A 24,939-nucleotide genomic window follows, 5' to 3' on the forward strand; every position below is an offset into this window, starting at 1 on the left:
ACCTTTGATCTGCCGGTAAGTCCTTGCTCCATCCCCACAGAGCTAAAAACTGATATACACCACTCCCCCTTCCCCCTCCTCCTCCTCCTCATCCTCTCCCAGTGGACTACAGCAGCTGTGACCAATGGTCAGCACAGATCCTTTTTTTATTAATCTGAGCTTTGTCCTTTATGTCAAATACTCATTTTGATTGTGGGCTACCCTGCGCCACCATCACATGCTGATAATCACTCACTCACTCACACACACAGACACACACACACACACACACACAGATTTGCGTGCTGTTAATTTTTCCGCTTGACATTTCAAAAAATAAAACACTTCTCCTTCCATTACATTGCATTCATTTGGGCCTTGTATATCACGTTGCGGGCGAGGCTTTGCATTTTTTAACTCTTTGTCTTCCTGGCAAGCTGAAGCAATCGCAGTAATTGAGGTCCAGGAAAGTCTCCCGCTGGCTCACTCACAGTAAGAGCACGGAGGAACATTTGACAGCCGTCTCCCCCGTCATTTAACCCACACATCCATCACAGGCTACTCCACCAAGGGCTCGGGGTGCTCCTGGACGGACTCTGTATAGCTCATCCAGAACATCACCCAGATCTTTCAAAGCCATTTCCCACTTCCTCTTCTCTCCCCAGCTGCTGTCACTCCATATCAGCACCATCTTCTGCAGAACGTATCCTGACCGCAGCCAGACTGTCCCGTGTACCCTACCTCACCTGTCACAGGGCATTCCTTCCTGCCACACCCGGGTCAATTACATAATTGCTTTTGGTTCAAATACATTTCTGTGCTCGATTGATCTGGCTGGGCGCAATTGGACCATAATTACAATTCCGACCGAGAAGACCGGAAGGTGGGGTTCGCACTTTTTGAGAGTATATCCAGACAAGCTCAGTAAAGTTTAGAAAAGCATTTGAATTCAGAACAGCGACTTATTTCAGCCCGGTCCAGGTCTGTTCCCTGCCCACAGATAGCAAGGCTATTCATTTTCCTGTCAATTCTCTTAGCAGAGCTGCCCACTGCGTCTAATACAACAGAGTCAACTTTACTTTTGATGATTCACATATTCTGGCAATGAACATACTGTATAAAACAGGGCATATGGTGTTCACTGTGGCGCCTACATATGATGCAGTGCATGAGATATGACTGTTCATTGTGGTGCCTACATATTATGCATTACATATGGTATGACTGTTCACTGTAGGGGCAAACATATTATACAGTACATATGATATAACTGTTCATATGCTGTCATCGGTCTCAAAACTATATGGTCAAAATCACACTATGGACTGGATACAGTGAACATTTGTCTCACAGTGAACATTTAATGATAATTAAATGCAAATGTGCTCTTCTTTCATGATAATCACATTTAGGTTCAGTTTTTTATTAGCCATGATGATAATCAATTTTAGGTAACCAAAAAGTAATGAGCAACTTGAAATGAAATTAATGTTGATTGAATCTCAGGCTAAAACTCGATAACTTAATCAATACCGTGTTAACCGCCCACTGTGAATTAATCTGTATTGCCTAATTAGTGTAATTAAGGTAGCATTAATATATTGTTAGAACAGTTTTAGAAATAAATGTTTTGGAAATAAATGAATAATGTCTTGGCTATGCCTTAGCGTATTTATAGACATAAGAATCCTGTTTAAACCCCTCTGTGCGTGACAGTGCTGGCAGTTTTGAGGTCGGGCTGCAAAATCGGGCTACTTTTGAAGTGTCGCCACCGGATTTAAAATGTGGATGTTTAAATAAAGATAAATCTAATGTCATTTCATGCCAGACAGCCGACCGGCAACCAACGGACAAAAATAATCAACCTGCAGAACCGCCAAACTTCAAAAGGTAACATATCACATCGTAGCATAATCCCCAGTGTTCCGTGGTGTGTGATGATGATGACTGCAACTACTATTGCTACTCATTTTTAAAAGAAAAGTCATTAATGGGGACAAGACCGACCGGGCTGAGTGGCCCAGGCCGCTTCCACACAGCCCAGCATCCATTACCCTTTGACCCCTGACCCCCGACCCCCGCGCTCCTCACCGATCTCGCAGCTCTCCCCGGAGTAGCCCGGCGGGCAGTAGCAGCTGTAGCCCCGGCCCTCCTGCAGACAGCTCCCTCCGTGCAGACAGGGGCTGGTGTGGCAGGGGTTGTCCTCAGCTGTGGGGAAAAGGGCGACAGCGACACGGGGCGCGTTAATCGGGAAACGTCATCTGAGCTGCTTGGGCTAGAGGGTGACCCCGTTGACCCAGGCTATCATTAGCAGGCTGGGTTATGCATTCAATATCACGGACACGGCCTTCCACAGAATCCCCCTACCACCACCATGAACCCTACCTCCACTACTCCCACAACCATGGTCCACCCTACCTCCACTACCATGAACCCTACCCCCACAACCATGACTCCCCCTACACCCTACCATCATAACTCCCCCCCCACCCTCTACCACCATGAACCCTACCCCCACAACCATGACTCCCCCTACCCCCTACCATCATAACTCCCCCCCACCCTCTACCACCATGAACCCTACCCCCACAACCATGACTCCCCCTACCCCCTACCATCATAACTCCCCCCCCACCCTCTACCTCCATGAACCCTACCCCCACAACCATGACTCCCCCTACCCCCTACCATCATAACTCCCCCCCACCCTCTACCTCCATGAACCCTACCCCCACAACCATGACTCCCCCTACCCCCTACCATCATAACTCCCCCCCACCCTCTACCACCATGAACCCTACCCCCACAACCACGACCCCAGCCCCCCTGACACCCATGGTGAAAGGCGCTAGGCAGAATGAAAGCAACTCATTGGCCGGAACCACCACCAGATGAAATTGTTCATTTCAGGGCACAGGGCACCCGTATAAAAGTGAATTCTCAATGGAATTTTGCCTGTTAAAATAAAGGTTACTAACTAAACTAACTAACTAACTAACTAACTAACTAACTAATATTATTGACTCTGGTCTCTGTGGACTTCAAGGGTGGGAGGCAGGAGGGTTTGGGGTTTGAAAAGGAACCACAACAGGAACATTTACTCCTCTTCACATTTGAGTATGGAAGCAATTCATTAGGAGCGGAAATGGAGAAGATGGCTGCTGGATATTGAACGTTGAGGCTGGAATTGAATCTGAGGAACGCCCGGGGAGGAAGCACTGGGGGGTGGAATGGGAGGGGTGGAGAGATTGAGAGGAGAGAGGAGAGGTGGAGAATTTAAAAGAAGAGGAGGTGTAGAGAGATAGAGAGGAGGGAGGAGGGGTGGAGAGTTTGAGAGGAGAGAGGAGAGGTGGAGAGTTTGAGGGGAGAGAGGAGAGGTAGAGAGATAGAGAGGAGGGAGGAGTTTGAGGGGAGAGAGGAGGTGTGGAGAGTTTGAGAGGAGAGAGGAGAGGTGGAGAATTTAAAAGAAGAGGAGGTATAGAGAGATAGAGAGGAGAGAGGCGAGGTGGAGAGTTTGAGAGGAGGTGTGGAGAGATTGAGAGGAGAGAGGAGAGGTGGAGAATTTAAAAGAAGAGGAGGTGTAGAGAGATAGAGAGGAGGGAGGGGGGGTGGAGAGATAGAGAGGAGGGGCAGAGAGACAGAGAGGAGGGAGGAGAGGTGGAGAGTTTGAGAGGAGAGAGGAGGGGTAGAGAGATAGAGAGGAGGGAGGAGAGTTCGGGTGGAGATAGGAGGGGCGGAGAGCTGGGCGGAGATGCGGACAGACAGACCCTCCCCTCATGGCCCCTGATGAAGATGGAGGAGGCCCCAGCGCCTGACTTTCAGCAAGGTGACGGACCGGAGAGCTCGCCGCCTGCTTATCAAGACGGATGCTCGGCGGCGAAGGGCGACGCTAACCGCTAACCGTCGCGCCGCACTCACCAGGAATCCTCCATAAATTATGAGATCATTACGCAGAAAACGCCGGAACAGGGGCCTCTATCTTTATTGCACATTACAGAGCCATTTTACTGTAATGTACACACGTTATATTTCTGTGAGCTATGACCGTGTTGCTCTTGCGGAGAAAAGGGAGGGGGGGTGACTATTGGAACGGGGGAAAGTTTAACGCATGAGGACATAATTAAGGCCGGGTTTTGTGCAGGGGGAATGCGCAAGGTCGTTTGCGCAAGAAACCACACTTTATCTTACTTGCGTGGAGAAAGAGATTTAGCGGCATTTTATTATCTGCTCCAGATAGGTTTAGAGGCTGAGACATGATGATCTGCCAGTACATCAAATAACTCGGCTTATTTAATAATGTAAGCCACGATAGATAAAATTTGCTCTGGCTTGGGAACTATATTCTCAATGAAATCGACGCACTGTAGACTGATGAGAAAGAGCCAGAGGGGCCTTTTCAATTTCCTGACAGGCGGAATGACCGAGTCTCCTTCCCCGCACTCATGGCAGACTGCCGGGACCAGGCCAAAAAGCCTGAAGCCCCACCATTAGTGGGCTTACCCGACTCTGCCTGTGTGATATGGGATTTCAGATAAGGGCTAACGGAAAAGGGAAGGTGTCTGGGTCCTTTTGTCACTGGTAGCCTTGATATCTGTGCAAATTGCATCCGTACAAACTCCACTCTTAATTCCAGGAAGCAAACACAATGTCTCACTCTTGCCAGACACAATTTGCACCTTGCTCACACGGACAAGATATCTGCAAATGATTTGAAAAATCAAGTGGAATTGTGGTAAAAAACCAATACACTGGAGCCCGAGCAACACACAATATTAGGCTCGTTCCCTGCTGTCCGAGTATCAAGATGACTAACCCAGTTAAACATCGTGACAGACACAGACACACACACGCACGCACACACACACGCACACATGCAGGCAATTCACACACACACACACACACACACACACATACACACATGCACAGTAGCAACAACAGTAGCCTTTATTACATGCACATACACACACAGGCACAAAGGCAAACACACACACACACACACACACACAAAGGCACACACACACACACACACACACACACACACACACACACACACAAAGGCAAACACACACACACACACACACACAAAGGCAAACACACACACACACACACACAAAGGCACACACACACACACACACGGTAGCGGCAGCAGCCTGTATTCCACACACAGACACACATAGACACAAAGGCACACACACACACACACACACAAAACCACTCACCACACTGTCGGGTTCTTTCCATAATGACCACCGGGGCTGAAACATCAGCAATAAAAGCATAGGCTGACATTTTACTTCACAGAGGGTTATTTGCTGCCGTCCGGCCCCGGTGTCCTTCCCCCGCAATTAGTCTTCATGGAGGGTTCTGGCGACAGGCCCGGTCCTCACTGGCCATGGCGTCACAGCCCCTCTGGGGCGACAGCAGTCCACACACAGCCAGGCCAGGTGAAAGGTCGCTTTAGTGTATGAGCTGAACCACCATCGACAACACACACTTACTTTACCCCAGAACTAAAGGTCCACTCAGTGGTTTTGGCTGCTAATTAAATGTATGGCCACTAATTACAACATATCATAACATAACGCAGCCACTACTCAACTCAGGCCACAGTGTCTGCAGGCATTTGCTTCAACCGTGCGCTACACCACCTGATTTCACAAACTGGCTTATCTAAACCAAGCAGGTAAAATAATTAGTGAAATCAGGTGGTGTAGCACACGATGGGAGCAAATACCTGCAGACTTGGAGTTGAGTAGCGCTGACATGACATAACATAATTGTGAGAACAGACCACTCAACCTAGCAATGCTTGCATTTTCCTACCACTAAAGTGTACCTACTGCTTACGTTTGCCTAAAAGCGAAATAGTATCTAGCACCTTATCAAGCCTGGCCTTGAAAGCCCCCGCATGGATCATGGGACTTGTAGTTCTGAATGACTTGCATTGGTATCTTGGGACACAACTTTGCTCAGAACTTCTGAGCCATTGTTACTGCTGCAGTCCACATAACGCCACTCTGGCAATGTCTCGGTAGGCCTACATCTCAGTTGGTTAGGCATGGTTTATTTAGCAAAGCCGTTCTTTTTTATATTTTACCTTCAAGAGTGAGTGATGATTTAGTTGCCATAGTGATAAGCTACTGGCAAAGACTACAAAAACTCTCAGATATCAAAAACAGAGAAAAAGAATGAAATGTGGAAGATGGGACGTGAACAAGGAAGCAGTGTTGGTCTGAAATTTAAAAACATTTTCCTTCTGGAATACTTTTTATGAGAAATCTCTATCATTTTCATTTGGAGGATAATTCAGAAGAAAGTATCATGTCTTTGTCTTTTTTTGCTCGTTGTAAGCCATTAGCATCTTACTAGCAACCAAAATTACTGAGCGGGTCTTAGGTCTGCAGAGCAGTGTCTGGGCAGGTTCTAGAACGTTCAGCATTTTTTTAAAAAAGCAGTTGGTGTTGTCAGTTGGTGAAGCTTTACAGAACAAGACAGACGTTTTTTTATCTTCTCCTTCCTTTAAAGCCGGCCGAATCTCTTCAGGGATGACACGCACAGCCGGCGCTGATGTGACCTTTCGCGGTTCTTTACACGCGTGCGTTCACCATCAGCGGCGGAGACAGACGTCTCTCCGAGACGCTCTGGGGCGACCGCCGTGGGCCGTGAATAACGGCGGCTGGTGAACGAAAAAGGGCGGGCGGCCGCGGACATGATCGCGTTCACCTTTCTCCACGAAGCCTGGAGACACGGAGAGGGTTTACTGCGGCTCTGCAGCCCGGGAGGGGGCACAAATCTCACCTCTCATTGTACAAAATCAGCCCCTCTCTCCCCAGCCAACCGGGCCGGGCAGAAGGCTACGCGTGTAGACTCTGTGATCTGTCTGTCTCCCCACCCTCCCCCCCAGTTCACTCCACTGACTCCTAAAGAGATCCTCAGTGCTCAAATGCTAACAGAGCCCAGTCAGAGCTGCCAGCCCGGAGCCCGGAGCCCGGAGTCAAGGAAAAGGACAGTTATTCCGTTCAATTAGTCATGCAATTAGTCACGACTTGTGTCTCACAAATGGGATTCTGTTCCTTCGCCATCTGTGAATGGAAGCCAGGCTACAGAGAGTGCACTCGGGGAACAGAGTAACGCCCATACACTGTAATAATATATGCTGTTTATTACAGAAGCACAAACACAGGAGACTAGAATTGCCTGAACCTTGTGCACATTTTATTTATCAAAGGATTATGCATCCTATATTACCCTCCCTATGGTATATGCAGTTAGGATATTCCTATCAATTCTCATGGGAGGGGCGGTGGTTCCCCTTGACTGCCAGATAGTGATGGTGTAAAAATGCATAGAAAAAGACAGGGAGGGAGGGGGAGAGTGAGGGAGAGTGAGGGAGAGTGAGTGAATGAGAGAGTGAGAGAGAGTGAGGGAGAGTGAGAGAGAGAGAGCGAGGGAGAATGTGGGAATGAGAGAGTGAGAGAGAGAGCGAGGGAGAGTGAGTGAATGAAAGAAACAAAGAGAGGGAGGGGGACAGTGAGAGTGAGAGAGAGTAAGGGAGTGAGAGAACGAGAGTGATAGAGAGGGAGGGGGAGAGTGAGAGAGAGTGAGGGAGAGTGAGGGAATGAGAGTGATAGAGAGAGCAAGGGAGAGTGAGGGAATGAGAGTGAGAGAGAGAGCGAGAAAGATGACTGCCCACTTGATTTCACATACAAATAAGGGGATTTTCTGCTCAATGCAACCGGCTTATGATTTATTACACTCAACTTTTTAAAGAATCGTCCCACTCGTACTCTCCATCTCTGCGCCTCTCTGTGCCCGGCTGGCGGAATGAGGAAGCAGAGCTACAGGCTGCTGTGCATCCATCTTTGTTTTCCCTCCTCAGACAGATATACGCCGAGGCTGCGGCTGCTCTGTGCGGATTTTGGGCTCCGTTCCACGGCTCCGGACAGCACGCGGGTGTCATTTGTCTTAATGAAGCGGGGAACGCGGCAGGATGCGCTCTCCAGCGCGCTGTACTGGCTCGTCCCGTGTGGAAGCCCTGCTTTCTGCGCTGGAGTTGTGTGTGGAATGGAAATTCATATATCTGGGGTTTTTTTTTATCTTTGTGTGTTTACCTGTGTATGTATGTGCGTGTATGTACCTGTGTGTGTGTGGAGGGGTCTGTACCTGTGTGTGTGTGTGTGTGTATGTACCTGTGTGTGTGTGGAGGGGTGTGTACCTGTGTGTGTGTGTGTGTGTGTATGTACCTGTGTGTGTGTGGAGGGGTGTGTACCTGTGTGTGTGTGTGTGTGTGTGTATGTACCTGTGTGTGTATTTGTGTGCAGACATGTGAGTGTGTGTGTATGCATCTGTGTGTGTGTACCTGTGTGTGTGATTGAGTATGTGCGTGCGTGTGCATGTGTGTGTGTGTGTACCTGTGTGTGTGAATGAGTATGTGCGTGTGTGTGCATGTGTGTGTGTGTGTACCTGTGTGTGTGATTGAGTATGTGCGTGCGTGTGCATGTGTGTGTGTGTGTACCTGTGTGTGTGATTGAGTATGTGCGTGCGTGTGCATGTGTGTGTGCATGTGTGTGTGAGGGGATGTGCTCTTTTAATTTCCTCTAGCAGTAATGAGCCAACAGTCTATCAGGAACCATCTATGCACGTCCCACCTTGTTTGTTTAAAACACACACACACACACAAGCACACACACACACACACAGATACACCTCTACACACACACACACGCACACACACGAGTACATACACACACACACAGGTGCACACAAACTCACACACACAGACACCCCTCTACACACACACACACATACACACGTACATACACACACTCACATGCACAGACACCCCTCTGCACACACACACGGGTGCACACACACACACACACACACACAGCCTGCATCACTCTCTCTGCTCCATCATTCCCAGAATTACCGGGCCCTGTAATAGGTTTCCAGAGACAGGGATCACAGGTTTGCTTGCTCAAATGCATCTCTACAAGCCTGATAAGCTCCTGCCCCCTATCATGGGAGACCCGCTTCAACAAAAAAACAACGCCGCGCCGCCAAAATGTGCCGCAGAGCACACACAACTCTAAAAGCAGGTTAGGTTTAGGGATTTAGACACGTTTAAACACCAGCGGACATAATCCCCCAGTCGCCCTGACAACCGCACCAACGCGGTTAACGTTCCATTATGTAAACACTCACACATCAGCGTAAAACAAGCGCCGTTCCCCAAACGCAGAGGAAGGCCCGCAGTCCGTAGGTTTCGCCGCATCGGTGTCGGGTTCGATAAGAAGACGCGCGCCTTCTCCAAAACCAGCGCTCGCCGAGACACGACCTTAATCACTGACCCGAGAGCAGCGAGTACACGCGTACTCCCCGACGCGGAAAGGGGAGAGGATATAATCCGCCGTGCCGCGATTGTGGGCGATACGGCCGCTACACGCACTGTAGGCCAGGCCACAATCACTGGAAGGGAAAGCCGAACGCACGCCATGGGAATAGGAAACCTATTTCTGCATCAACACAGATAACTTGTTCCTCTGTGCAGTGCGATCGTACTGCTGCAATAAGAGGGACTTAAGAGCTGAGCTCTGTGGCGAGACACGGCGGCGGATGGTTGTGCGCTGTCTCTGTGTTGTCGGCGCTCCATCACTTCCTCGTTGGACGCCTCCCCCTCTCCGCTCTCAGGAGGAATCCCGCTGTCCGGGAAAACCGACAGGCTCAAACCGGGCCGGGTCTAACGAGGCGTGATGGACCGCACCGGACTCCGTTACCCACCATCCCTCACTCGAAATGGCCTCCGCGAGAGATGCGAACGTTTCTGTGCGAACTCTCAGAAATAAAGTAACAGTGGAGGTGCATTTTTGTTCTTCAAGGATCACAGCGATGGTATCTTTGGGACACAAATTCCCCATTCTGACATTTTGTCTGAAAAACAGCAAAACTTATGTATTTAGTTGCTGCCACATGATTGGCTGATTAAGTATTTGCATTAACAACCTGGTATGCAGGTCTATCTAATAAAGTGGTCCCCGCGTATATATTGCTGGCTAGCGGTACTATTTAACGTACCTGCAGGGTACCACCCCAGCGACAAGCATTTGTACCTTTTTGGGCACTGTCCGTGCCTTCATTTTTGAGAGCGCGTGAAGTGCGTAGTTTTTTATCTCAGTGAGGGCTGTACCCATTGTTCTCCAGACGATGGGGAGAGTGCTACCTGACGGCAGTGGCTTTCAAAAAGGTCCCCCGCTGTGAGCCGCTCAAACAGAGAGAGCGATGACGTGCCCCCCCCCCCCCCCCCCCCCCCTCCCCAACATCAAAACATCCAGGCGGGTAGCAAGCGCTCATCGGCTCACCACTAAACTGGGACAGGATACGTCTCTTCAATCGTACCTGCTTTACGAATACGGCATTCAGAAAGAGACTTGCGGCCGCGGAAAGGCCGAGACAAAGTGCATCACTAGGCAACCGCGAGGAAGGCTGAAATGCGCAATATTTTGCTTTTAGCGGCACACCGGTATTATTTATTTCAGCCTATTTCGTTTCGCGCTGGTAAAAATTCACTTTGTGTCGCTCATAATGGAGTAAAATCAGATACCAGACAGCTCATTTAATGACATCATTCGGCCCTTTTTTCCTTTTCATGCACAAATCAAGCGAATGGCTGACTATTCAGGGTCTTTGTTTTGCTTGAGCACTGCGCATTGAAGCCCAGTTAGCCGGTTTTGTGCTCTAGATTGGCACAGCCATTACGCAGCCATTTTAATTCGTTTTGAAACGTGTTCAGTTTTACGTGTAACGTGCTCCAAACACAAGCAGTTTGTAATTACTGATGGTGCCGACACAAATCTGTGAATGTGCCCAATTAGGCAGCCTCAACACATAAATCGGGTCAAACGCATCTGGAACATTGGAAAATACACGAAAACATTCAAGATTGTTGTATTGTGTGGGTATTTTGAGGGAGAGCCATAACTCTAAAACCCAAACTGCTCGCTTTGTCATTTGCAACCTCATTAACAGTCATTTCAGTCGGCTCTATTAAAAGCAAGGCAATCAGAGTGAGCAAAATGGCTGAACACTGTGCAGTATCCACACACACACACATAAAAATACAAACACACATACACACATACAAATATACATGCACACTCATAGACACGCAAATGTACACACATACATGCATACACACATATAGTACATATACACTCAGTGAGCAATTTATTTCGTAGACCTGTATACCAGCTTGTTAGTGCAAATATTTAGCCAGCCAATCATGTGGCAGCAACTAAATGCATAAACGCATGCAGACATGGTCCAGAGATTCCGCTGTTTTTCAGACCAAATGTCTCTACTGACTCCGACCGTGGAATGATTGTTGGTTTGAGTATCTCTTGTGATTTTTACGCACAACAGTCTCTAGAGTTTGCACAGAATGGCACAAAAAACAAGAAAGTGAGCAGCAGTTCTGCTAGCCAAGGTCAGAGGAGAAGGGTCAGACTGGCCAAAGCTGACAGGAAGGTGACAGAGTGTGGTATGTGGTATACAGTGGTATGGAGAAGAGCATCTCTGAACACACTTGTCAAACCTCTAATTGGATAGGCTACAGCAGCAGAAGACTTAATAAGTCAAAAAAATAAGTCAAATAAATAACCTAATAAAGTGTTCACTGAGTGCACATGCACACTTCGTACACACACACACACAGGCACAGGAGAGAGGGACAGATGACACTGCGGCATGTAGTTAACTCGTAATCCCATTTCAGAGGCCAGAGAGCAACCCTGATGTGAAAGATCTCCAGCAGTGTTATGCGAGCCCTCGCACCATTAGCATTAAGATGAAATAAATTGCCTTGATCCTGCTCATCGCTCTCTGAAATATAATCCTTGCCACCTCATTATTTTGAATACGATATAAAAATAAAAAAAACTTGACTGTTCTTTCTTCTCCCGGGGTTGTTTTCCGTGCTAAAAGTGCAGCGGCACCGGGGCGCCAGCGATTTAATCACCGGCGCCCGAAACTTGTAGACGGCGTCGGTAAACACGCGGAGACTAAAGAGGCGTGCGCGAGGCGCGCGGCGAGATAAATGTCAGAAGCTTTGATGTAAAATGGGGGAGAGTGTTGCGGGATGTGTCTCCGGCGCGGGTCCGCGACGGTGAGCGCGGAGGAGAGCGATCAGCCAGCCTCGGTGTTCCACCGCCGTGAGCTTCTGGAGAGCTGCTGACAGCTCCGCTAATGGGGGCTGCGGGATGCGCCGGGTAAGGGGCTGCTCGTAGAAAATGACAAGGCTCACCCTAATTTCCTCCTCAACTCATCCCTTTATAAGCCCTCAACCTGTCTCCTGCAAGCGCCACCACCCTCCCCCCCCCCCCCACCTCTCAAAGCTGATAATTGCGTGAAAAGAAGCGTCTTTAAACGAGACCGGCTCCTAACTCGGGAGTCTTGGCGGCGCTAAAAAGCCGTTTCCTCGTCTCCCTTTAAGACCGGCTCAGTCATCAACTTTTCATCTCCGCAACTCGCATCCACCTAAGAGGAGATTAGTCCCAGAGCGGGATCGATTCAGAAACAGAATGACAAGAGGCGAAGGGACTTTCAAGACTCTATTTGGAGTGGACTGCTAGCGAATGAGACTGCAGTGCCTAGCCACCGGAAACGGCGAATCCGATGAGCTTTAAACGCAGCAACGGCTTTCCCTCTTCACCTGTTTCACTGGTCTCAGGCGGACTTAGCGCCCCAGTCACACATCAATAGAAAAGCGTAAATCCTCCCGTCCGGGCAGGTGGGAGTAATCACTTCATTACTGTGTTCCTACCTCAATCCACGTCGCAGCAGCTAACCGTATCATACGCCTTAGCGCGTTATATTTCTGAGACGTCAACCTGCTGGTGACAAGGAGGGCATCTTCCGCTCACTGTGCATTACTGAAGCACCATGAGAAACAATAAAAAAATGGGCTGATTTTGTCCAAAAAAGACGATATCTTAAAAGGCACGCACAGTAGTAGGCTAGTATACGCCTCGTTTGTAAACAAAATTTCTACAGTAATCATAGACTGAATAGAAGAGGAACAGTGGGGCTGTAGCAAAAATCATTACTGAAACGGAAGGAGATGAGCTTTGATTTTCGCTGAATAAACTTGACGAAGGAGGGACTGCGCTAGCCAGCAGCCGCCTGTCACCCTGAAGAGATCGGGACATAATTGTAATTTAGCGCTGTGGGTGGAGGAGACAACCGCAAGGTTCACGTCAGACGTTCTTTTCAAATTGGGATTTTAAACGTGTGCCATTTAAGCTCCGCTGTCGAAGGCAGCTGGCCACGTAGAAGGGGAACATAAAGAGATGTGGTCAATTAGAGCTAGGGCCTGGACACTCAGTCAGTGTCTACTCTGATTTCCACGGGGAACAGCCTATGTTCCATGAGAGGTGATGTAAAATGGAGCCATGTTACGGGTTGTTGCAAAGCCAGACAGGGCTCTCCTTCTCAAGCGTTTCAAAAAAAAGGAAAAAAAAAGAAAAGAAAAGAAAACAGAAGCTAGAAGGCAGTCGAGGATGCGTGGAGACATACGTATTCACACCTGTGAGTCTATAGCCTCTCTCTCTCTCTCTCGCTCTCTCTCTCTCTCTCTCTCTCGTTGTCATCTCTACTCAGCCGTGTGTCCTCAGATAATTCAGTTCTAGGGGACAGAGAAGAAAGAAAAAAATACAGCACAGCTCCAAAAGCTTTTTATTTCAAACTTTAATTATCTTCACCTTCACCTAGGCTACGGTATTCTTGGAACAGCAGGACACACACGCTGCATCTACCGAAAGGATGTGGCAGCTTCCAGCGGGCTAAAACAACGATGTTTTCGAGTTTTCCATGAGTTTCTCTGCATGCAAATGCTAGAATTGTAATTTCTTAGATTTTGTAGATAATCACCGTCATTTTTTAACGTAGATCTTACTAATGTTCACGTTCTTATGAAGGCACACAGTTAGTATTCCGATGAAGCTTCACCACTAGAGACTACTACTTGCCATTGTACAGCAAAGCATACTACCTGAACGGCATGTAAATATGCATTACGCTGGGAAGGAAAGAGACTGATACGCTCCGTTGCCCTCAAATGATGTGCCAAAGAGGGTCATTAAAACGGGAGTCCATTATTGAATGCTTATACGCGTAGGGGGATAGATAAGAACAGTAACGGTTGTAAGACGCCTTTGTTCATATCATAAGTCACTAAGATATGGGCAGAGGCATCAAATATAAGGTGCATGTTGATCGGTGAGTAATAATTGCACGCACGTCTATATCAATGCACAAGTATTTATACATGAAGCATAGGATTTTTTATTATTTTGTCTTTTTCGGGAACATTTTCGTCTACTGAAACCTGGGTGTATGAGACTAATTTAAATGTATGTCTTGTATCCTGAATCCAAAATATATATATATATATATATATATATATATATATATACACATATACATGGTATCTGTAAGGAACTGCTCCTATGTGTGAAATTATACCGTAAGGCCTCTGGGACTCTGTGTGTGACTAACACACCCCCATCTCTCCTTAACCCCCATGCAAATAACTCTCAAGTGCTGCTTGCCGTTCAGCGGAAAAGCCCATTTACTCCACTTAAGATCTGGCGGCTCTGCTTTCCCTTGGTTACCGGCGCACAAAGGCGAGCGGGCGCGCCAGCCACTGTAGCGTTATTTATCACACGTCTCTGCTGCGCACAGGTCCCCACGGCGGCGTTTTAACAAATTCCATTCATGGAATAGGAGCCGATGGATCGGAGAGGGATTGCATTCAGGGTCAGCGTTAGACACAGCAGGATGCAGGCACCGGTTCATAATTCGAATTCGAATAAAAGCAGACGCTCAAGCTAGGTTTTGAAACAGCTGGTAGCTGGTTGACCAGTTCAGACAAGCTCCATGCTCAACATGGCTAGACCAGCTCAAGCTAAGTTTTGAAACAGCTGCTAGCTGGTTGACCAGTTCATACCAGCTACATACTCAATATGGTTTGACCAACTCAAGCTAGGTTTTTAAACAGCTGGTAGCTGGTTGACCAGACCAGACCAGCTCCATGCTCAACATGGCTAGACCAGCTCAAGCTAGGTTTTGAAACAACTGGTCGCTAGTTGACCAGTTCAGATAAGCTCCATACTCAACATGGTTTGACCAGCTCAAGCTAGGTTTTTAAACAGCTGGTAGCTGGTTGACCAGACCAGACCAGCTCCATGCTCAACATGGCTAGACCAGCTCAAGCTAGGTTTTGAAACAACTGGTCGCTAGTTGACCAGTTCAGATAAGCTCCATACTCAACACAGTTTGACCAGCTCAAGCTAGGTATTGAAACAGCCGTTAGCTGGAAACATCTAGAGCTGGTCAGAGCTGGATTTAGCAGCAGGTGGCCTGTATTCTGTTCGGCGGTGTGTATTGGCTGCGGCCCGGTGCGAGGCGAGGGCGCAGCAGGCCGTATAAACATTATTGGGCAGGGAGACGTAATCACGAGCAGAGCGCTAATAAAAAGCATTTGGGAGAGAGATAAAGGCGGAGGAGCGAGGCTCTCAATAAGGGGCTCGGGGCGGGGGAATCAATAACCCGCGAGACGGTCAGACGGGCCGTCTGCTCACCGCACGCCGACCCGACTCAAGGTCTTCCTGAGGGCCGGAGACAGGCCGGGGGCCTCGCAAACAGGGAGCGCGATATACAGCCGCCCCGCCTTCGCCCCCCTGAATTATCGCCCCCCCGGACCCGGCCTCGGGTTCCCTTATTGCTTTCCCGGACCCTTTATCCATCTCGGGGGGGCTGCCGGGACGCCTCGCCGAGAAAGGAATAATTCACAGGCCGTTCCATTCCCTGCTCGCCGAAACCCCCCCCCCCTCCCGCCGGACGGGATTTCTGATTACCGCTGACAATTTAGTGTCTGGCAATCAACATATTGTACGGCCCTGGCCCGGATCACATATCATACTGAGGCCGCGGGCTGATTGTTGCATACGTTTCCAGCTGTGCTACCTTGCGGAGAAAAACGCGGCCAATAAACAATGGAGTACAAATCAGGCTTTGGAGGGCTTGGAAGAGGCCTCTTTATTTACATATTTAATCATCCAAATAATATATTCGAACACAAAAAAGAAGTATGCCCCCGGTAATAATGATGATTTACGGACAAACAATGGCACTGTTGTCATGGGGACCGTGTCTTCTGGTAGAATGTCTGTTCTCAATCCCACAAAAGGTCATATTAATATGTGTGGAACATGCTGTTTCCTGCGTCTTGACCAATGCATGCTGGGATAGGCTCCAGGACCCCCCCCCCATGACCCTGACTAGCGGGTTAGATAATGGATGGATGGATGGATGGAAGAAACATGCTGTTCAGGGGTTCCACCTGAAAACCTGTCAACATTACTATGTGAGTTACATGAGCATACTGTGAATTGTTTGTATGTATGGCATGCATAAACCTCTGTCTAGGGATGTGATGTTCAGTTGATGAATTTAAAAATATATATTCATCAAAAGAAAATATTAATAAAATAAAGTATTAATGTACAACTGTCCATCAACATTGAAAATTTGAATTATGCTTAATGTAGCAATTAATCCTTAATTGACAGCATCATATTATAACAGCATCTTGATTTCATCATCTTTAAGTGTGTTCATGCGGTGTCTGTGATTATTTTATTATTTTATTAAGGCTCAGGAGAACACCTTTGGTAAGTACAGGGCTGTGTGTGTGTGCTATATATGTGCCTGTGTGTGTGTGTGTCTGTGAGCAAGCGTATGCATGAATGTGTGTGTGCACTTTTGTGTGTGTGTGGGTGTGTGCGTGCACATGTTTGTGTAAGTGTGGGTGTGTATGTGCATATGTGTGTGTTGATGTGTGTTTGTGTTTGGGTATGTTTGTGTGCATCTGTGTGTGTGTGTTTTTGTGTGCATGTGTGTGTGTGTGTGTGTGTGCTAGTGCACGTGTTTGCCTGACAGTGCACTGCTGAGATCAATGGGGGAGCGGAGACAGAGATGACATAGGGCCTCATTTCACTACGAGACGATACGCAGCTAATTAAAGGGCCCTGACACAATGCTGCTGTTTGGGCCACGGTGTGGAAGGACATTTCTCAGAGCCGAGATGTGCGGGGTCTAAAAGGACATTTCTCACAGCAGAGATGTGCGGGGTCTAAAAGGACATTTCTCAGAGCAGAGATTTGCGCTGTATAAAAGGACTCCGGGGACCCTCATATTGCAGGAGAGGCTCCAGCAGCTGATCATTGATTAAAGAAGGCTTATGAACCTCCACCTGCTCCAGAGGAGAAAGCAAACAGTCTCCCGCTCTCCCCCCCTCCCTCCACGCACACCGTCCTCTCCTTTTATTAAGTCCTCTGTTTGCCTCTGCTCTCCGGAAAAGAGTGGTGCATTTGAACATCGCACACATGGACCGGAATGCGAAATCATCCGCACCAGTTGAGACACAGCAGGGTGGTTAATTCTGAAATATTACCCGACCGTTGCGTCTGCTCTCTTGTGCGATTAATTTTTTTTCCTCTGTGGAGAATTATGCAGCGGTAAATGACAGACCCAAACGCATTTCACAGGATCTTGCCGATGGAATACCTGCTTTGAGGAAATAATGGGGGAAAAAACCAAAATCTGCGCAATGGTACCCCCCTTACCGTGTCGAGTCACATATACCACGGAATCAAGTTAAGAAAATTGGCAATCTCTCTTTTTGAGAGGTTTTCCATGTCATATACTGTTGTGTGCTGTGTACATTCCCAGCCAACTGATCCACAGAATGTGTTGTGGTGTGTGAAGCCAGAACTGCTCACGGTATTGTGGCGCTGCGTTATGATAGTCTGTCAGGAGGCTGCACGATCAGTACAGTGGAAATGGCTGCAGCCATTTTAAACCAGGTTTGAAATGGGAGAGCAGGATAAAAACAGCCATTGATGCTATTTTGATGTCATGCAAAGGCTCCTACTTTGAGATCTGTCTCTCTCCCCCCTGTATCCTCTCTCCATCTCTCTCTCCCTCTCTCTACCCCCGTTTCCCCCTCTCATCTCTCTCTCCCTCTCTCGACTCCCGTTTCTCTCCATCTCTCCCTCTCTCTATCTCTCTCTCATCTCTACTCCCGTTTCTCTCTTTCCATCTCTCTCCCTCTCTCTTTCTCCCCATCTCTCTCTCCCTCTCTCTACTCCCCTGTTTCTCTCTCTCCATCTCTCTCTCCCTCTCTCTATCTCTCTCCCCATCTCTCTCTCCCCTGTTTCTCTCTCTCCCTCTACCCCCGTTTCTCCTTCTCCCTCTCTCTACCCCGTTTCTCCCTCTCCATCTCCCTCTCTCTACCCTGTTTCTCCCTCTCCATCTCGCTCTCCCTCTCTCTACCCCCGTTTCTCTCTCTCTATCTCCATCTCTCTACCCCCGTTTCTCTCTCCCTCTCTCTCTCCCTCTCTATCTCTCTCCATCTCTCTCTCTTTCTCTAAGTAATGAATAACCCACCCGATAGATGGACATTGTTTCTCAGCCTCAGGGTACATTGCATATTTATCTATACTGATACTATATGTGACAGCTATCAATCTTTTCGGTTGGTTGGTTCTAATATAACTGCTTACAGAGCATACTGTACACGAAACATACACAGATGATTCTTGTATGTTGAAAAAAATATTTTCCACGCAAAAAAAAAAGAAGAAGCTAATTGTATGGTAACTGGTCATATGTTCGCTCTCCAGACAGTTATCTGAGTGGAGGACAGAAAAAATGGAAGAAACCCTATGAGACTGGCACATCAGAGGCGACTCAAACTGTGTAATTAATGTGTGTGTGTGTGTGTGTGTGTGTGTATGGTGCGTGCATGTGCCTGTGTGTGCCTTTGTGTGCGCAGAGACGCATTAGCATTTCTGAAACTCAAACGCAAGAAAATTATAATGAAAATCTGAAGGTTTACAGCACGACTAAACAGTTGGGAGCAATTATCTGCACGTGATAAAACCATTTAATAGCATATAACATAATATAATGTACAACATAATATAATGTGGAGTAAAAGCCCATAATATGAAAGCCTATTAATTTGACATTTGTAAAAGTTTTAACTGGATTGGCATGACAGGCCAGTATAAATTACAGATAACAAGTATAAAAACTTGCACTCAGTGAGCACTTTATTAGGTATTTATTACACCTAATTTTTTACTTATTGGTCTTCTGCTGCTGTAGCCTATCCACTTAGAGGTTTGATGTGTATGTTCAGAGATGCTCTTCTGCATTCCACTGTAATGTGTGGTTATTTGCATTACTGTCACCTTCCTGTCAGCGTCGACCAGTCTGGCCCTTCTCCGCTGACCTCTCTCATTAAAAGTGTGTTTTTGCCTTGCCTGTTTTTTTGCACCATTCTCTGCAAACTCTGGAGACTTTTGTGAGTGAAAATCCCAGGAGATCAACAGTTTCTGGAACATTTCTTCCCCATTCTGACATTTGGTCTGAACAACAGCTGAACCTCTTGACCACGTCTGCACGCTTTTATGCATTTAGTTGCTGCCACATGATTGGCTGATTAAATATTTGCGTCAACAAGCTGGTGTACAGGTCTACTTAAAAAGTACTCAGTGAGTGTATTCTCTTCTTTTGTTGCCAACCAATTGAAAATGATTATAATAATGGACTGGATTTATAAAAGCAAGTTTCATCTCATGAATGATTTGCAGAGAAACGGCAAATTAACTCGACCACCAACAATGTGTAGCACCCACTTATAAAAACAGTATTTTCACTAGAGTAAAATCAATGTGTCCATATTTTAACCAATTAAAATGTCTGAATAATAGTGGACGAATAGACTGCTCCCTACAGCAGACAGGAAGCTAAGGATCGGTGACATGGACTCTCCAGGACTCTCCAGAAAGCGAATCTCCAGGACACACTACATTTTGTCTAAAGGTGAACAGGATGCATTTTCACTGAGAGTTTTGGAGAAGAGGAAAAGAGTCGTGTGAAAAATCATTTATCCAGCCTCCAGTCTTACAGCTTCAAGCCAAATCTTTTTTCCAAGGGGCGGCGTCGAGTTGTTTTGAAAGAAACCGGTGCAATTTACCCTTCTATGGACGCGGCTGAATAGCGATCGCTTGATGAAAACCACAGGCAACAGCCATACAGTGTTCACACTGCAGGGATGGGTTCAGCATGCTGTGATACTGTGTTTACTTCTACCGCTGAGAAGTGGCGAGACGAGAATTTACATTTTCCTGGCGTGTGTGAAGCGGCCAGGCCACTTCCAGACAGACTGCACAGTGAGCTTCGGGTGGTATCCTCTTGAATATGGATAACTATGGACAATGTCACCTGTTACCAGCTTTAACCTTTGCCATGGTGTAGGTACTATGGCTGTGTCTTAAAAAATGTATCTTTCAAATATCAGATATTCCAAGTAACGGAGACGTAAAATAAGTATTGTACATTGCACTCGATTGCTATGTTTCAAGTCTGCTCTGAGAGGGAGTTCTGGTATAAAATCCCCCGCTGAACTTGGATTGACATCGTGTAGGAGCAAATGCGAAACACGTAAGCATAGCACAGCACCGGAGCTCTCCCATGTGTCTTTTATAGAACTTGCCATTCGGAGGTTAAAGTCAATAGACAGAAGAGGCTTTTCACGGGGCGAATCTGCTTTTTTCTCCTTACCAGACAAAGACATCAGCACCTTAATTAAACATAACTCCAGACAGACAAAGACACAGACATGCAAGAGGCTTTCAAACCCGCATCTATCCGGCCGAATCAATTCGAGCAAGGAGAGACTGAGCGCACATTTGCTGCCCCATTCTTAAACGCGAACAAAGGATTGGACGGCGGAGCGTCTGAAGTCAATTACAACGTATTTCTCTGTGTCCCTGTCAGCATTGATTTGCTCAGTACCGAGATATTTACTTTTTAGTGCTTTCTTAATTGCGTTACCCATGACCCTATAATTAGAGCACAATCTTATAGGCTGGTCCCCGTGCTTAGCGCCTTGTTGTCTGCAGGGATTTATTCTGCCAGTGGTAAAGAGAGCAGTCCACATTGGATAATGCACAAGCAGCTTCGAAACTCAACAGGCCTGCACCTTAATGCAGGGAAACACTGCATTAAGCAAAGGCTCCTAAACGGCAACACTGGCCAGAAGACCACAGGGACACAACAACAGTAACACTTTATATGAAGGCTCCTACCTTAAGAGCTATATGACACCTTCGTAAGCACTACATAGCACATTCATAAGCACTATATGAACATTTATAAGCACTTGTGTCAATAACCGACAATGACAGGTTATTGCAGGGTGCAGTTAAGGTACATGACTGGGACCAGCAAGGTCGGTGGTTTGGCTGGCAGTTGGAGGGTTGCAGGTTCGATCCCCCGCCCGGGCTGTGTCGAAGTGTCCCTGAGCAAGACACCTAACCCCCAAATGCTCCTGACGAACTGGTCGGCACCTTGCATGGCAGCCAATCGCCATCAGTGTGTGAGTGTGTGTATGAATGGGTGAATGAGAAGCATCAATTGTACAGCGCTTTGGATAAAGGCGCTATATAAATTCCAACCATTTACCATTTACCATTTACCAATAAGATCCGCACAGGCGTTGGGCCCTTGAGCAAGGCCCTTAACCCTGCATTGCTCCGGGGGAGGACTGTCTCCTGCTTAGTCTAATCAACTGTACGTCGCTCTGGATAAGAGCGTCTGCCAAAAGACATTAATGTAATGTAACCGAAGGATCTTATGTGAGTTCACTTGGGATGTCATGGAAATGTCACTTTCTGTATCAATGTTGACATAACACACCATATGCATATTGGCAGTTATTGACATAAGCGCTTATGAATGTGCTATGTAGTGCTTATGGAATTATATACAGTAGCACTTATGTAGGAGACTTCAAACAAAGTGTAACCAAAAAACACTCAGATTAGCCTGTATCTCAGTCAAACTCTGCAAACACACAGCTATAAATATGCTTGATGAGGGTCACGGTAAGCGGTGAGAAACCTACCTCCAGTGCCGACAGTGCCATTGGTCCCGCTGAGAGGACCCTTGCCTCTGCCCAGCACGAAAGACTCGGACATGGCTGATCTAGCCTCGGCCTCCTGGACCGTCTCCCCAGGGCCTGACGCCTGCCCGGCTGGCTGCCCAGAGCCGGAGGGGCCGGTTTGGGGTCCCCCGCGCGACAGGGATTCGCCCGAGCCGAAGGCCAGCGGCTCCGCGGTCCCCCGGGGCTCGGCTCCCTCAACCGACAACCACGAGATGGAAATCGCGCATTCCTCGGTGGACTCCACGTCGTTGTTGGAAGGAAGTCCGGCTGCTTTGGGGCCCCCTCCCTTCACCGAGTCCGGCGTGGAGGTTTGGATAGTGGACAGGGGCTCTGCGGGGAGGGCCCCTGAGTTGAGCCACGCGTTGGGGGTGGTGGCCGCGTCTGGGTGGCGGGTGCCGGCTGCAGAGGGATTGTGGGCATCCAGGTACCCGTCCTGGCCAGCAGCAGCGGCACCGGGGCGACGGGCGGAGAGGATTTCGCCTCTCGCTTCTGCGGCGTTGCCTCGTGAGTCTTCCGAGGCCTGACGCTGCTGCCCGGATGAGAGGGCGCCCCCACCTGGCGGGGTAGTGGGCCGGTCCTCCAGCTGCCACTGTCTGACAGTGGTGAACCGGACCAGCGCGCCATCGTGGGTCGGAACGGAGGGAGAAACTTTCGAGGCGTCACTCTGAGCGCTAGAGCTCCGCCCCCCGGGAGGGTACCGCCCCCCGCTGCCCTCGGCCTCCGGGGACGACCTATCGGACGGCCTGCCCGGAGGGGCTCCGTCCGGGGGCTGGTAGCTGTGCCCTTCCTCCTGCTCCCGCCCCTCCCCGGAGTAGTTCTCGGGGTTGTCTTTGAAGGAGGGCACCAGCATCAGCTCCACCCTGCCGGCCTTGACCTCCGCGGCCTCGGGGTCGCCCGCCACCGACCCGCCGCGGACGGAGAGCTCCTCCACGAGAGCCGGCGGTTCCCCCGACGCGTCCTCCCCGCCATCCAGCGGGCGGGAGGAGGCGGCACTCGGCCGGGCGGCCATTTTGGAGGCGCCCGCAGCCTCTGCCGGGGGTTCTCTCCGCCGCGGGACCGCCGCGGTGCCGGGAGAGACCGGCCCGGCCGCCTCCCCGGCCCCCGGCGCCCGCCCGTCCTGAGAGACCGCCGAGGAACCCGATGAGTCATTACGGGCTACGGGCGGATTCGCCATCTCTGCGCGTCCCGACGCAATTACTCCTGCAGGGGGACAACACACTGTGATTAACTTAGCGAGCTGGAGAGATGGCTCTAATTAAAAGCACGTTAAATTAGCAATCAAAACACACGCCACGCTACCTCCACTGCCGGAGCCATTATTTCCTTAATGTATTCGGGCAAGCTGATATCCAAGCATTTACCTATCAATCTATTTTTTCACATCTTCTTAAACTGCTAAATGCATACTTGCGTATACATATTTCGTAGCGTTTTTCTTTTTCTTTTCCTAAGTGAAGAGGTGGGAATAATGGAGTGTGTTATTTGAGTCCCCAGGAAGGCTCGTAATTTATTTGCACGCTCAAAGCAAATTTAAATGCACAGCTACAGTTTACTGTAATTCCCGCTAAACCCGCGTAAATAATTCATGCTCATTGCCGCTCCGATAACGAGACTCGCGTTCCTATCTTCTCATCAGTTCCCTTTCTGCAGACTGGCACTGCACAATGGGAATCCGCGTCCGCCTCAATCTATCGCATTCAGCCGTCAATCTTAATATCTCACAAGTCCCCATCTCAGAAACAACACAGAGAATCTTTTCTGTGCATCTACGGGCAGGAACACAACAACTGTCCTGCAGATTTGTGTGGATGGGATCCAACACTTGTTTGTACGTGTTTGTACGGACGGGTTCACTGTTTTCAATGGACTCGCAGTTAAGGCAGCTGGCCTATAGTGTGCGGAACAGTCGCCAGGCATGCTGGGTAACTCGGGAAAGAGAGCAAGCTGTTGTGGGAGACACAAGACAAATTGTTGCTCAATAAATACATACAAATATGTACATAAATATTAAATATTAAATCAGTATTAAATTATTCAGCAGTGTGCTGTTGCTTCCTGTGCCCCTGTGGGTATTTTACGCCTAAGTTTAATGTACATCGAAACCACAGCCTGTGTAATTACCCTATTACCATTTAGTATGGCAACTTAACTCCTTCAGTGCCACACATATACTGTTTTGTTAACGTGGCTGAATGTTACAGGCAGTAAGAATGTATTCAGTGCGATGGCTCAAATTTCTGGTCACACAGATTACAGTGCATCTGCATGATGATTCATTGAGTTTAAAAACTTGTGATGAGAGTAAGGCCTCATGATCAACAAAATGTTTGAGCTACAGTTTAAAGGTACAATAGGTAATGTTGGACTTCTAACAGTCAGAGAGGAATAGCAGCAACCAAGACCTTCAAACCACAACACTCTTTATCCCTCCCCCTTCTCTGTAAACGTGCTGACGTTGAAACACCATTGGCTGTGCCAATTAGAACCAATTTTCAACCAATGAGGTTGAATTATTGTACAGTGATACAATGTTTTTGGTACAGAGTGTCAGGCCGTCAACTGTATATTTTGAAACCCAAATTTTAGGACGATAAACACAGGCAGAGGTGAGTCAACATGCCTGTGAGCCTTTTTCAATGGTAGGAAGGGATTTACAATGGTCTTGTAAGAATGTTTTAACACAAAAATCTTATCTATTGTACCTTTAAATCAGTCACTGATGCGTTCCAATCAACACACACCAAAACACAATGATTGGTCTAAATAAGTGAGCATACAGTATAACTCATTTTTTGGTTATATGACGCCTTAACTCTCCTGTTAGAGTTAACAATTGGCTATTTAGTTTTCTAGACACATTGCTGATGTTTCAGCCCGGCGCTTACAGG

At 48.1% G+C, this 24,939-nt stretch overlaps 1 protein-coding gene across 1 annotated transcript in view; it reads right to left on the reverse strand.

Annotated features, from left to right (window-relative positions):
- ncanb (neurocan b) overlaps positions 1 to 24,939 on the reverse strand; it is a 131,912-nt gene that overhangs the window by 41,775 nt on the left and 65,198 nt on the right. The window contains exons 8-9 of the mRNA XM_061237793.1: positions 22,013 to 23,251; positions 2,071 to 2,187 (exon numbers count right to left, since the gene is read on the reverse strand). Coding sequence (XP_061093777.1) covers positions 2,071 to 2,187; positions 22,013 to 23,251 — 1,356 coding nt within the window. The remainder of the gene's footprint in view (positions 1 to 2,070; positions 2,188 to 22,012; positions 23,252 to 24,939) is intronic.

The sequence above is a fragment of the Conger conger genome, chromosome 4 (genome assembly GCF_963514075.1).
Source record: "Conger conger chromosome 4, fConCon1.1, whole genome shotgun sequence".
Classification (NCBI taxonomy): domain Eukaryota; kingdom Metazoa; phylum Chordata; class Actinopteri; order Anguilliformes; family Congridae; genus Conger; species Conger conger.